The 15072-nt window shown below is 40.1% G+C and overlaps 1 protein-coding gene across 5 annotated transcripts in view; it reads left to right on the top strand.

Moving 5' to 3' along the window:
- Positions 1-14446, top strand: part of PUM2 (pumilio RNA binding family member 2) — a gene marked incomplete at both ends in the record, with an annotated part of 43371 nt that extends 28925 nt beyond the window's left edge. For 3 of the 5 annotated variants that reach the window (XM_079550443.1, XM_079550445.1, XM_079550442.1), the window contains 8 exons: positions 3351-3618; positions 4186-4315; positions 6226-6354; positions 6603-6740; positions 8371-8496; positions 9488-9609; positions 12388-12580; positions 14315-14446. In XM_079550443.1, coding sequence (XP_079406569.1) covers positions 3351-3618; positions 4186-4315; positions 6226-6354; positions 6603-6740; positions 8371-8496; positions 9488-9609; positions 12388-12580; positions 14315-14446 — 1238 coding nt within the window. Of the gene's footprint in view, positions 1-3350; positions 3619-4185; positions 4316-6225; positions 6361-6602; positions 6741-8370; positions 8497-9487; positions 9610-12387; positions 12581-14314 lie in introns of all 5 variants that reach the window. The other 2 variants (XM_079550446.1, XM_079550444.1) reach the window with 1 other exon arrangement.
- Between the last annotated feature and the right edge of the window lie 626 nt (positions 14447-15072).

The following is a 15072-nucleotide window of genomic DNA, read 5'->3' as shown; positions in this document are numbered from 1 at the left end:
AATGTTTTGTAGAAGTCCAGTTGAAAATATTTATATGCTTCAGTATATTTTACTAGCAAATAACGCTGACTGGATTTAAGCTGCAGTTCCTGTGCAATAAATCTGTTGTACATCTTGGTTAGAAATGGTTGAAAAATGCTTTGGTAATAAGTACTAACAGACTAATGCTATAAAAGAAGCCTACATAGATACAGTTTTTCATATTTTTAATGTTGTCTTTTATATTAAATATGTTACCTGAGCTGAGGAGTTAGTAATTTGGCATGATTTGTCTCCTTAAAGCCTTAGTAAGGCTCTTTTGTAGACGGCTTACGTGTCTTTTATGCCTCTGTGCCTCTTCTTCCCAACGGACCAGCCACTGGGATTTAGCGTCAATTAAACTGTAGAACAACTTAATATTCATTGCATCAAGGTCTTCCTATTACAAGAACAGAAGTGATAGCGAAGTGATTATGTGAAGAACAAACTACACGCGTTGTTCCCCAGTGGTCTGTGATCATGTGGACGTGCTGATTCCTGATAGCAGTCCATTAAAATGTCAGCATTTGCAGGGAAGCTCAGGTGTTTTATCCAGTGGGATATGACTTTTTTTTCCCAAGTGGTTGGTAAGAATTAACCTGTGTTACCTTCCTGGTATGGAATTAGAGCCTGTAGAACAGCGTTAGGAGTTCTTGAAGAGCACAAGAATGTGGTAGGTTAACCAGGAGAGGTTGGGTAATGGGGACTCAGATTTCAGTTTCTCATTTCTAAGCTCTTCCCAGTAGATGTTTCAGGAAAGAGGAGGCTGGTTGTCCTCAGTGTCCACACGATGGCTTTGCTGGTTTTGGACTGACGTTGTAACGAGGATGAATATTAAAGAAACAAGTCTGTTGTACACGAGAGTGTATCTGCACATCAGAAGTACCTGGGACAGTGGGGGTGTGATCTGTGGGTTTTACTGTTTTTCAATGCTGTGAAGTTGCCACTGAGCTTTAACACCACTGCAGTAATAAAAGTTGACACGAGAAAAACTAATTAGCTATTAGATCACAGTTTTTACAATAGCATCCAGGGTTCTACAAGCTTAAGCTTGTTTGTCTTTGGAGTGTGATATACATCTAGGAATGGTGAATGTTTTTATCCATCCCGTATTATGATTTGCCTTATGATCATTTCAGATAGTGTCTCAAGGTAGACAGGAGTCTCTCAATTGCAGCATAGTCTTCTTAACCCTTAAAAAGGGACAGTTACCCAAATTAAACCAAGAAAAGACTTGATAGTCTCGAATGTGGAACGTTCAAGAACATGCATGCAGTTGTACTGCACACGCAGCATTTGTTAAAAGGGTAGTGAGTTTGATAACTTCTGTTTTGGTTTTAATATATATATAAAATGGTCAAACAACTCCTGATTCACATGTGCAGTTTGATTGCTTATGCTAATTAGGACCTATGCAGTTTGTGATCTGACAGTTGAAACTGCCCTACTATTTCTGGCACAGAGTAGTGCATGCGATGAGTGGAGCAATAGGTAAATCACAGCATCCTATTAGGACTTCCTGCGAAAGGGGCTTTGCTGCCCTCTCCTGGCATTAAGTGCTGTTACTGCACAGCATGTGCAGAGAAGATAGATTTCTTACATATGTTATAGTCTAGATCAGCAGCATATTTTCCCTGTTGTTTAGAAGGCCCTTCCTAGACAAACCACTGTAGAGCATCAGTCTGCATCCTGCTTCACCTGCAGAATGTTGGGTTTCTTTTTCTTTTTTGTCTGTTAGGATGTCATTGTCATCTCTTCTGGAAATAGTGATTATCAGAAAGTAAATATGATAGTTACAGCTGATTTTTCTGGCTGTAAGGAATTAAGAGGCTTTAATAGTTTTATTAAAAAAACAACAACTAGTGTGGGACATGAATAATTTACTGGTTATTTATTGATTCTTACCACTGAATTATGAAAACATAGGTAATACTTACATTCTGGGGCACAATCCCATACAAGGCAATAAAGTGATGCCTGGTATTACCTGCAGCACACTAACGTACTGCATTCTGGTATTCTGATCTGAGCTTTCAGAAAAGATGCTTCAATCATCAATCTGTTAGCAGCGCACTGTAACTCTGCTGTAGCCTGGCCTTATGAATACTTGGAGCCAACAGAAGGCTTTGGCTAGGGCACTGTCAGCTGATAGGGTTTTTTTAATCCATTTTGTATTAGAGCACCATTCGAACAGCACATACTGCAATTTGTTTGAAATTCCAAGTTCAGATACTTAGGTTGAATTTGAAAGGATTTTCGGATGCTGCACTTTCTAGATAATTTGTTGTGAAACAGTCTTTTTTCCAATTCATACTCTATAATTCTAGTTTGGTGGCTTTTTTGCAGCAGTAGAGTTGGGATATTATACTCTGCATGTGTTATAGAAGCAGTATTTCTTTGAAAAATCATAGTGTAGTTGCAAAAGATGAGTTGTTTTGTGGTTATTATGATGATTGCTGCTTGCTTTAGAAGGGAGAGTGGCATTCTGGCTAATTTACTGATGGGAGAGCAGAATGTGAGAAGAAATTCACAGAGCTGTGAGATGGCAGCTGATGGTGGGACAGCAAGTGAAGGAATGGGACCTAAGCAGAGCAGTTCACTTCTTAGGAAAGAGAAGGCGTAGTGAGGGGTGCATGTTCTCACAACAAGGCAAGGAGTTGGTGTTTTAAAAGGAACTTGAGTTTAATGTATCTTTGGTTATTTTAGAATTAAGTAGAGCGTTTTTATTTACCTGCTTTGAAATTCGATGTATTTAGTGCTTACAGAGAGGTACCAGATTGAAAGCCTGGGATGCTGAAGTCATCAAATTTCCTGCAGAACAGGTACAGCATGACAAGAGGCATCACATGTGCCTTCCCCAAAATTTCCTTTCACTCTATAAACTGACAGAAAGGTACCTCAGCAGGGACTGAAGGGTAGTTCAGATTTCATGGTCTGTTTTGACACAATTGGCTACTGCTACTAACAAGAGTATGAATCACTGTTGGTCGTGAAGTGGAACTGTGCCACTAAGCTAAGGCCCGCCCAGTTCCAATGTGTCTGTAGGCCTGAGTGGGCGGTCACGTGACCTGCTTCGTTATGTTCTAATGAGATGTCTTTTCTAATGAGATGTCTTTTCCTGGTGGCCCTCACATAAAAAAGAGGAGGAGAATGGCTTTATTTCTTGGAAGATAAAGCTATCCGATTCCTCAATTCAAAATGAGGTAAATACAAATAACGAGACAGCGCTGTTGTTTCCTTTGGCTCCAGGGTATCTGTAGTTGTAGTACACTTGATGTTTGCTGTTGTTTACTTTCCTTGTGGCTTTTACTGACAAAACCGCTTCCTTGTAGGAGGACTCACAAATGGTAGTGGTCGCTATATTTCTGCAGCGCCTGGAGCAGAAGCCAAGTATCGCAGTGCAGCAAGTACCTCCAGTCTTTTTAGCTCCACCAGTCAGCTCTTCCCTCCTTCACGCCTTCGTTACAGTAGGTCTGACATTATGCCTTCTGGACGGAGTCGATTGCTGGAAGATTTCCGAAATAACCGCTTCCCAAATCTTCAACTAAGAGACCTTATTGGACATATTGTTGAATTTTCTCAAGATCAGCATGGTTCTAGGTAATTACCATAGTGAAGTTAATCAATTAAGAATGTTTTACTGTTTTGATATTGTCATATTAACACGAAACGTTTGAGTGAGCTGGGAGGCATAGTAATACAAAGTATACCATTAATTGGAATGCATGCTCTTACGCTGACCTTTTTCTTTTCTAGGGGATTTCATTATAAAGGTAGTGTAAATGTTGCTGCTCATAGAAGTACTCAGGTTAGAAGTAGCCTTATAACTCAACTTGTAAACTCTAGTATATAAGTATCAAAAAGGTGTCGATTAAGAAAACAAAATCTCTGGCGTCTGGAATGTAAAAAAAAAAAACATTTTTTCAGCAATACATCATCAGGTCCTTAGTTATTCTTTTCATCTTTTAATACTTTGCAAATGAAAGTTTTTCAGGATCATTATACAAAAATGCATTCTTTCATACGCAGAGGCACTACTTTCGTTTTAATAAGTTTTATAATGTTTTATACGTGCTTCAGAGCATTGAGGTGTCTCATTGAAGCAGTGTTTTGAGAGGTTTTCCTGTTGTTCACTTAAAGCATAACGTACATTTCTGTTGCACTTAGATTTATACAGCAGAAGCTGGAGCGAGCTACTCCAGCTGAGCGCCAGATGGTGTTTAACGAGATCTTGCAAGCAGCGTATCAATTGATGACTGATGTGTTTGGAAACTATGTAATTCAGAAGTTCTTTGAGGTAAGAGTAACACTTGAGGATATGAACAAAAACATGAATGAAAAACTGTAAAGTCTGATTAAATTTAAAATTTTTTTTCTTAACCTTATAGCAGGTTTCTGCTGGCCTCTCAATATAGAACCCAAGAGTCGCATGTGTTTTCTGTTCCGTTCCCCCTGTTTTGTTCATAGCAGATCTGGAAATTATAGGCGTGTTTTATTCTTTGCCCTGGTGATGCATGTGTTAACGAACAGTGTAGGCTGCACACTTGAACTTTCCAAGTCTTTCAGCTTAATTTATAGAGGCATTAAGCAGATGGTGGGGAACACAAAGATTTGAAGGATATTTGTACTGGTATTAAAGGATACTTGCATCTTGGCATAGAGCAGGTCTGGAAAATGCTCTTGTACCCAAGGAAAAAGATGTGTTGAACTTTGTCCAGTGCTGTATATGTAGGAACGCAGATTGAGAAACATTTTGAGGAAGACATCACAAAATACATATTAGTTCAACAAGAATTTAAAACAGGTTTGGTTGGTTGTTCTTTTTTTTTTCTTTTTTTTTCTTCTTTTTTTTAATTGAAAACTGTGGGGGAGAAAAAAGCTATCAAAGGGCTGCAAGATTCAGCCTTTGGAGAAAAGAAAAGGCAATGCCTGCTCATAAAACAAGAAATACATGCAGAAATGGTACGCAGCATAGTGTACATTACATCAAGGACCGTATCAAATACTTGGTGAAGCTGGGAGATGTCTAACAAAAAAAAAGTTCAGTAAGAAATAAGGTGCTTGCTGTAGATAGGAATTAATTTGTAACGACTAATCTACAAAACAGCGTGCTTATTCTTTTGACTTGATGTTCTTTTCACTAAATCAGAATAACTTCTCAGAAGTGTAGCTGACACCCAGTATGCAGGCCCTTGATATTGCTCGTGTGCTGTTTTTTCTTCTCCCTGATGTCAGGTTATGATCATTTAAGCAGGAAGTAGATGTTGTTTGAGCTTTTTGAAGGCTTCAGGTGACTACGAGTGTGGGGTTTAACAAATCTCGGCAGTGCTGCATGAAAGTTAGAGATGGAGCCCAGCCCATGACTGCTGTGTGTCCTCTCGCCTTGTGGCAGCACAGCAGTTTGTGTGACTTGGCCAGAGGGATGTGGGAACTGGCCAGGCTGGAAACAACATTTCCAATAGGTTTACATTATTCTGAAGCCGGATTGGTGGCTTCTCTGTTAAAAGTGGAGCAGCTCAGGAGGTTGTAGAGGCATTGTGGAGGGAATAAGATGGCAAGAGCTAGGTACTGCTGAAAAGTGTTGGTTGGATTATACTCTAATACAGCCAGTATGTAAAACCCAAAGCAAAACCCATGTTATTTCTTAGTTTTCCAAAATTCTCCTGTTAGGAATGATCCCTCAAGGCACCTGAAGTTAGCGTGTAGCTGCTGTAGGGACAGCTGCTTCTTTTTTCTGTTGTTTTCTTTTTCTCCTGTTACAGCTTACTGTAATGTAAACTGACCAGTACAAATTTGAGATCCTGGAGAAAACGTGGTTTGAATTACTATGTTACAGTAATCTGATGTAATTAATTGGCTGGTAACATTTGTCTCAATAAGTAGGGCGTTTCATTCTAAATGTTAATCTGTATTCCTACAGTTAGTCAAGTACAAACTAATTTGTACAAATTAATTTTTTTCTGCTGCCCTTAAAGTCATGCATTTGAAAGCACACATTGTACTGGAATGTAGAATACTACGAAATGTTGAATTTAAGGGAAAATAATAATAATGAAAAAGCTTCTGGTAAATACACCCATCAAAAATAAAAGGAAAAACCAAGGCATGATAAATGTTTAACGCATCATGAACATTCTTACTCTGCCATGTGAATTCCAGCATGCTTCATGCCTTCTTATTTTTAACGGCGTATTTGTTTTCTTCTAGTTTGGAAGCCTGGATCAGAAGTTAGCCCTGGCAACACGCATACGTGGTCATGTTCTGCCATTGGCCCTGCAGATGTATGGTTGTCGTGTTATTCAGAAAGCACTTGAGTCTATCTCACCTGACCAGCAGGTAATTGTAAGTTAGAACAATATTTTTTTTTAATTTTGTTTCAGTTTAATTTCACCTTCCTTTTTACTTGCTTAAATTGCGGATCATTCCCTTCGCTATAAAAAGATCTAGAGACCAAAAATAGTTAAAGTGTTGAGATACACAAGTAGATCACTGGTAAATGGGAGAAGTGAACAATTACTGTGAAGAGATACTCCTTTGAGAAAAAAAAAAATCACCATGAAGACAAAGCTAATCTTTTCTTCCAGAACGAAATGGTGAAAGAGCTGGATGGTCACGTTCTGAAATGTGTGAAAGATCAAAATGGGAATCACGTTGTGCAAAAGTGTATTGAGTGTGTTCAGCCCCAGTCGCTGCAGTTCATCATCGATGCATTCAAAGGACAGGTAGTGCTAACAGTTCATTTCCTTTTCTGTAGGGTTGCTTTGATTTGCAATTTGCTTTTGGCGCTCTGCGCATATACAAGATAGCGTTTGGCTCACTTACAGTCGGCTAATATTAAGCTGGAGTAAAGGAAGAGATGGTAAAATGGAAAAGCTGTTAACAGATAGTTAAGATGCTTTAAAAAAGATGAATGTTGGATGTGAAGCTCTAGAAAATTTCTTCGGGTGCTCTGTAAAAGCCAGTAGAAGTACTTGGCTAAAGGCCAGGCTGTTTGGGTTTTGTGATGTGCCACTTTAAATTTCCTTCCTAACTTTTAGTGTCTATTCTTGGTGTATCTGATCTCTAACATGCACTTTTCATTAAAATTTCCTTTCAGTTTTTTTCTTCTTTTACTTACCTTGTAACTCTGTCTTGCAGAGTTTGCCAATCAATATCTACCATTAAGGAAAATCCTTTGAAAAAATATTAATCTTTTCCCTATGTATTTGGGTAGTGTTAAGGGCAGGGGAGGAAGAAGGTATTTGTTAACCAAGGTTGTTTCGTTTGTTTTTTCCAACAAAATTATATTCATAAAAGATTGGTATTGTGCCACAGGCTAAAGAGCACGTTGCAACTAAAGAAGATTTTAACAGTCTGTGACAAACGTGTACTTCTGTAGTCTCAAGGATCTGTAAAAATGGTATTGATGTGGCTGTTAGTAAATTCCACTTTAATGGCTGGCCATACGTGTTTCTTAACAAAGTCTACGATAAGATTCTCTCCCACCACACTACCAGAAACACTGTCATGCATGGTGGTAGGTGGCACACTGAGGTGTGTAGGGTTGGGTCTTTCTGTATCAAACAGTATATTCCGAGTACGTGAGATGCAGTTTCTAAAATATAAATAAGAGTCCCAATGACTAAAATGTTCCTTTGTTGGGCATCTGTCCATAAAACCCAAATATATTAAAATATATATATATACACACACATATAAAGTAGCTAATCTCAAGTGACAAATGAAAAATACTGCACTTCAGTCATGTCCCATAACAGGACACACCTTTATCACTCACCCATATTATCTGAACTTTGTCTAATCAGACAAGGTTCTTCTTGTTCAGTTCTGACCAATAAAGAACCTTAAATATTTTGAATTAATTCCTAGAAACACAAACCTGACTTTGAGAGAAGTAAGGAAAAAGCAGTGAGTAGGATTATGACCATGTGTTTATAATGCTTCATTTGTGAATGTTAAACACGTAGCGGGGAATATGCAAATCATGAAAATTAGCTGCAGTGATCTCACTTCTTTCTGTGGGAAGGAAAATCTTCAACTTTAAAATGAAAAACAAAGTTAAAAAGAACACTTGAGAAGTGAACAGTGCTTAATTAAGGATCAGAGTGTCAAGATTTTCTTTGCACCTAAGTAGGCCAGGAACGTCGTATGGAAAATTTGTGTTCTTTGGTAGTTGTATGATTTGCACTTGACACCAAAAAAAAGGAGGTAGAATTGTGATATTAGCAGTGAAAGCTTTTCTGTTTTCAATAAAAGTAGTTGGCAAATTTCGGTTCCATTTTAAACACAGTATTGTTAGTGCATCTGTAAGCTTCAGCTGGGTTTGACTTCGGTTTGCAATTCTGTTTGAAGGTATTCGTGCTTTCAACTCATCCGTATGGCTGCCGAGTAATTCAGCGCATTCTGGAACACTGCACTGCTGAGCAGACTTTGCCAATCTTAGAAGAACTACATCAGCACACAGAACAACTAGTGCAGGTTAGTGTGTGCATTCCTTTCTCTGGTGCCTTGTGGAGCTTATTTGTATGATGGTAATTAATTCTTGTGTCGTAGTGTATGAAATAGCTTAAATGAGTTTGCCTCTTTTTAGTGTTGTAGATAATGATTTTTGTCTTTTTTTCCTTCCATAGTTTTAATGAAAATGAATTTGGAAGTTGGGAGGCAAAGAAGATATAAAAAGCCTTTTTCTTACACTTTTGGCTGTAGCTTCAAGTATACGTTGTAAATGCACAGATTTAGTTTGTTGTGTTTGTGGTTGGTTTTTTTTTTGAATTGCAAAGTTCACCTATTTGTAGTTTATCTTGATTCACTGCTGTCCTTCAGATAACTTCTGATAACGTCTGAACAGAAATATGTTGTAAAAAATGCATGTTCTGCATATTCAAACACAAATAGGGCATCTTTTCTAAAAGAAGGCCAGGCCAAAGACCTCGTACAACATGAGTTCCTGTCGTGGTTTTGAGCAAACAAAATAAATGGATCTGAAATTGAATCAGTTTCAAACGCTGGAAGGGACTCATGTTGTTCAGTAGGAATTCCTACGTGAGAAAAGACAAGAACTGCCTTTTGCTTTGTATTTCACAGCCTAGTTTACTTCTCAGTGGTATTTTGTGCATGAAATCTGTGTTAAACTGTAATTGTCTTGGGGAAGCAAAGTTCAGGGAGATATGAGAGCTGATAGAGAAGGATGGTATTCATTTTGAAGTCTTGTTTCTTTAGGAGGAGTTAAGATACTCAAGCAAAATGCCATTTCTACAGATTATTTCTGTTTTCCATGTACACTTAGTCATCCATAGAGTAATTCTTGATGCAGTATATTTTGCATCCCGTTGTTTCCATGATGATGATGATATTATTGCATTTTTCCATATATCCGTGCAATTAGCTGGTTGAAACTTTACACAAATAAAAATCTATGTGCATGACTTGGTATGAACACAAAAGAAAATTGAAGTCATCTCATTTTCAGGATCAATATGGAAATTACGTTATTCAGCACGTACTGGAGCATGGTCGTCCTGAAGACAAGAGTAAAATAGTTTCAGAAATAAGAGGAAAAGTCCTAGCTCTGAGTCAGCACAAATTTGCCAGGTATTGCACAGCTTTTTTATATTAAAGTTGTAGTGTTGGACGTTTTTTATTGTATTTCAAAAAGGATATGATGTTTTACCCCATGTGTAATGTGTTTTCTGATATTTTGTGTTTGTATAAAGGGGGAAAGTAGTGGTGCTTTATCCTCTGCAGAATTCCAGATCTGGGGAAGGGAAAGGGGAAATGCTGTTCTGAAGTAAGATAAATGAGATTTCCTGGGTTTTTGGAGTGTCTTTCGTTCACCCTCTGTAAGTGCAGGAAAGAGACTCCCAGACTCAAGGAGAGGCATATGAGGATGACCAGAGGCAGCTGAAAAAGCTGTCCTGGAAACTGCATGATAATCTGCTGATGATGAGCTGGGAATTCCTCGCTGTCTTATGGGTCCAGTCAAACAATTTCCAAGCATAAAAAGGCTAGCTGTAAAAGTGCTGCTTAAGCCTGACAAGAATTTAATGTGCTAGGAAGACTCAAAGGCTACGAACTACTCTAAAATTCGAGCCTAAGAATAATCCTTAAATGTTTTTTATCAGAACATCAATGTATGTGCCTTTTGCTAAGGAAAATACACTGGATCCTGGATGACACAGTGAGATGAACTTTGTCATCAACATTAAGCAGAAATGCAGTGTTTGGGGGGAGGGGGGGGGGGAAGGGAAGCATTTGTCTTCAAAATCACTTGTATGCAAAGTAGCAGCTTTATCTGGATTATTTATTTACTTATTTATTATTTTCTTACATTGAACTTTTCGTGTTCTTCATTGTTCTTAAGTTCTTGACAGAGAGTGGGGAGGTGCTGGAACAGGCTGCCCAGAATGGCTGTGGATGCCCCGTCCCTGGAGGTGTTCAAGGCCACGTTGGATGGGGCCCTGGGCAGCCTGGTCTGGTATTAAATGGGGAGGTTGGTGGCCCTGTGTGTGGCAGGGAGTTGGAGATTCATGATCCTTGAGGTCCCTTCCAACCCTGGCCATTCTGTGATTCTCTGTGAACTTGCTTAATTTCTGAAGTACAGATCTGGGACAAGAATCACTTTGTTGCTGACTTAAATTCATTGATGGTATTTTCAGCTTCTGAGATATCTGGAAGTCATGGACTTCATTACTAAATATTTGAAAGCTTCTCTGATCTAGGCATGATCCTAAAGAGATTCTTTATTCAAAAAATAGAATGTTTCATATCTACCTTTCTCTGTTACATCCTAAAAGGATCTGTAGATAAAAGCACATATACTACAGTACAAATACAGCTTAAAGTCCAGTGTATCTGAGCAGGTCACTCTGAAAGTAATGCCTCCTATTTATTTCCATGTAAGCTGCAACCAATACAAAGAGCATAATAACCCTGTTTGATATAGAATATTCTCAGCTACAAGGTGCATTTTTCAACATATCCACCACCAGTAGCTGTGCATTTTCACCAGTGGTGAACAAGAGCCTGCATGTTGTGCTCATGAAAATCTGCACGCGTGGTGGTGACCCACTGTTTCACAGCTGCTATGATGGCACTATTGCTAGGAAAATGCTGCCCGAGCAGGTAACATTTGTCTTTCATTGGCCCAAACATACAGAAGTGAAAAAGAGCCAAATGCAGACTATATGGTGAGGTAGGGCAGTCCACCCAAGATTGGCAGCATGCTCCATGATCTCCAGACTGGCGTGGGACCTGGTGTTATCACGTGGCCATAGAAAGGTTGTCGTCTTCTCTGGCCTTGCTCTGGAAGCTCAAGTATTCAGCTTAGTCAGCGTTGTGATGTAGTGGTGAGAGTTGATGGTCTGTCCCGGTTCCACGGTACATGGAAGGATCGTCCCTTTCCTGTCCCAAAAGACAGTACCCATCACTACTCACTGAGGGTGCATCTGGAAGTTTTTGTTCAGTGGAGAATTCATGTGTCGTCACTCCACAGACTGCTGTTGTCACACCACATCTCATCACCAGTGGTGTTGTGATGCAGGGAGCTGTCACCTTCAGCCTCATTTTGGCTCAGTGTGAAGTTTTGACAAACTTGCATGTGGTGTTCTTTCTGTTCCTCTGTGTGCAGTCATGGGGCCCACCTGGTGCAAATTCTGTGATGTCCCAACATTGCCACCATCATTTCCAACGCGTTGAGGCTGACAGTTGGCTCCATACACAGTTCCCTGTTTGTAATTCACTGATTCCCATGGAGGAGCTGATTGAGATGCTCTTATTTTCTTGGTGTGAAACCTGTGCATGGCTGTCTGGAACATGGCTTGTCTTTTGTGTTGCTGTCACCGCTGTTGAAATGTACCACCCATCGTCTCAGGGTGCTCAAATCCACTGTTTGGTCTCCAGAAATGTTCAGCAAGTATGGATGAATATCAGTGGGTGCCATTTTTTCTGCATGGAGGAATTCAGCAGCACGCCTTTGCTTCATCCGTGCTTCCGTGTCAGCTGCCATTTTGTCAGACTGCCCCTCTGCTGCCATCTGTCACACGGCAACAAAACATAACGGGATGTTGGTGGGAAGGTTCAGCTCCACTAACATCTGCCTCTGATGTCGTGGCTAACGTCACAAAATAAGAGGCATAACTTTCAGAGCAGTCCTCGTACAACCACTTCTCTAAGTATCAGAAGATGACTTTGGGATATAATCTTTTACCGTACTCAGCTATTAGAAAGTAAAGATTTAGAAGTTGGAATGTCATGTATTTAAAATGAATTCTCCAGTGGTATTAAGGCACTTAAGTGTTCAGATAAACTTAAAATTGCTACTCAGAAGGATGTGACATATAGGTAACAGAATCCATCTGTCCTGTTTTTCAGCAACGTGGTCGAAAAATGTGTAACTCATGCTTCTCGTGCTGAAAGAGCTTTACTTATTGATGAGGTCTGCTGCCAGAATGATGGTCCTCACAGTGCCTTATACACCATGATGAAGGACCAGTATGCCAACTATGTTGTTCAGAAGATGATTGATATGGCTGAACCTGCTCAGCGGAAGATAATAATGCACAAGGTACATTTTAGTATAGTTCTGTTGATTCAGAAAATTTCTCCACAATTATTCTCCTTTATCTGTTAGAATTCTCTTCCTTTTAGAGTTAAAACTAAGATCCATGATCTAGAACTTAGTGCATAGACATTAAATTCAGGGGTACTTAATGGGGTGTAACATATTTAGGTCTCTAAGAAGAAAGTCTTCAAAGATGAATTTTGTATCCTCTCTTTATGTCAGCTTTTCTGTGAAAATAATTTTAAACTGAAAAAAATCAATAGTATTTGTCACTTGCATTGGCATAGCAGAAGAAATACAGGTCTCTCTTGTTGCTGGTAACAAAGAGCTCTGCAGTTGTCATCCTATCCCACCTCTCTCTGCCCCGGCAAAAAAAAAAGAATCCAAAGACAATCCTCATAATTCCTAACATTTGGGCACGTTTTCTAGTTACAAATTGTCCTGAGAGGAACAAAAATGCCTCATTAGCTTTAGGCTGTTTAACACAGGGTATATTCCTGCAGGAGTTCTGCTTCCCCTTTGCTGACAGGGCACTCCCACAAAACAAGCTGCCACCCTTTTCCACCTGCAAGCTCAGCAGGCTGCTCCCATGGGAAAGCTCATTTTTCGGGGTGGTTCTCCATTGTGCTGTTTTCCTGCACTGCTCTCTCCCCAGCTGCTTGGAAGAACTCCTTGAGAGCAGCCCTGCGGAGAAGGACTTGGGGGTCCTGGTAGATGAGAGCTGGACATGAGCCAGCAGTGCGCGCCTGCAGCCGGGAAGGCCAGCTGTGTTCTGGGCTGCATGAAAAAAGGGGTGGCCAGCAGGAGAGGGAGGTGATCGTCCACCTCTACTCAGCTCTTGTGAGGCCCCATCTGCAGCACTGCGTCCAGGCCTGGGGCTCCCGGTACAGGAAGGATGTGGAGCTCTTGGAGCGGGTCCAGAGGAGGGCACTGAGATGATCAGAGGGCTGGAGCAGCTCTCCTGTGAGGAAAGGTTGAGGGAACTGGGCTTGTTTAGCTTGGAGAAGAGAAGGCTCTGGGAGACCTCACTGTGGCCTTCCAGTACTTGAAGGGAGTGTATAAACAGGAGGGGGAATGGCTGTTTAGGAGGGTGGACAGTGATAGGACAAGGGGGAATGGTCTTAAACTGAGACAGGGCAGGTTTAGGTTGGATATTAGGAGGAAGTTTTTCACACAGAGGGTGGTGAGGCACTGTAACAGGTTGCCTGCCCAAGGAGGCTGTGGATGCCCCATCCCTGGAGGCTTTCAAGGCCAGGCTGGATGTGGCTCTGGGCAGCCTGGTCTGCTGGTTGGCGACCTGCACACAGCAGGGGGTTGGAACCAGATGATCACTGTGGTCCTTTTCAACTCAGGCCATTCTGTGATTGTTGGACAGCCCAGCCTCACCTGCCACTGGATTAGGTGACGTGTTAGGATAGCACTGCTAGTATTGTCTGTTGTGTTTATATCACGCAGTATAATGTTTTGTTGGCTTCTTCAGTCATTTGTTGATGTTGAAGAAATCCATGACCCGAAATCTGAAAGCAAAAGTGGAGTCATCAACTGAATACTTACAATATGAGAGGTACATCAGTTGCTTGGTGATTCAACATCACCCGCTTTACATCTTTCCAAGAAGCTCCCATAGATGTGAAACGATGGGCTGCTGCTTGTTTGTTTTTTTAGTATAATGGTTCACAAGTGTGGTGACTCCACTTGCAATTTGCGAGGAAAAAAATAACGAGTTTCTTCCTACAGATTCGACCCCACATCACAACTCTGCGCAAATACACCTACGGCAAACACATTCTGGCCAAGCTGGAAAAGTATTACCTGAAGAACAGTGCTGATCTGGGGCCAATTGGTGGACCACCAAATGGGATGCTGTAAAAGGCAGGAAAGGAAATGGAAGAATTTTATTGTGAATGATCAAAACGTACAACTTAACTATAAATGTTCTGATTTTTTTAAATCTATTTATTGACTTTGTTCATCCATTTGTAAAATTTTTATTCTTTTGTATATTTTTGGGGAGTGAATTATAAAAAATAAAAATAAAAAAATCTCCAGCCCTGATCAGGAGACCTATCAGATTGGATGGCTGGCAAAGCACAGAATGCCTGTATATGATGTAATTGTATCAAAATAGCTGTCACATATTTTGTAAATTTTTACCTTGTAAAGTCACTGAAATAGTTTTTAAAGGGAAAAAGTACAGTATTCTTTTAATACACTGGCTTGCAATCTGGTAGGTCTACCCAACATCATAGCACAACAGATTTATAGAGTTGTATATAGAATTGATCCTTATTTTTCCCTTTCGTGTGAAGTCTTTTATACCAGATTAAAATTGATCAGCTGCATAAACATTATTTAACATGTCGAAAAGTTAAGTTGTATTTTGGTGGTTCACAAAGTGCTATCAGATAACGAGCAGGGCACAGCAAATGAAAGCAGAGAATAACAAAACCACGGGAACCCGAAAGGACAATTTTCACCACTCGTGTGGACAGTTA

The sequence above is a fragment of the Tetrao urogallus genome (genome assembly GCF_951394365.1).
Source record: "Tetrao urogallus genome assembly, chromosome: 2".
In the NCBI taxonomy this organism is placed as follows: domain Eukaryota; kingdom Metazoa; phylum Chordata; class Aves; order Galliformes; family Phasianidae; genus Tetrao; species Tetrao urogallus.
The sequence above is the reverse complement of the archived record's forward strand: the minus strand, read 5'-3'. Positions and strand labels throughout refer to the sequence as shown.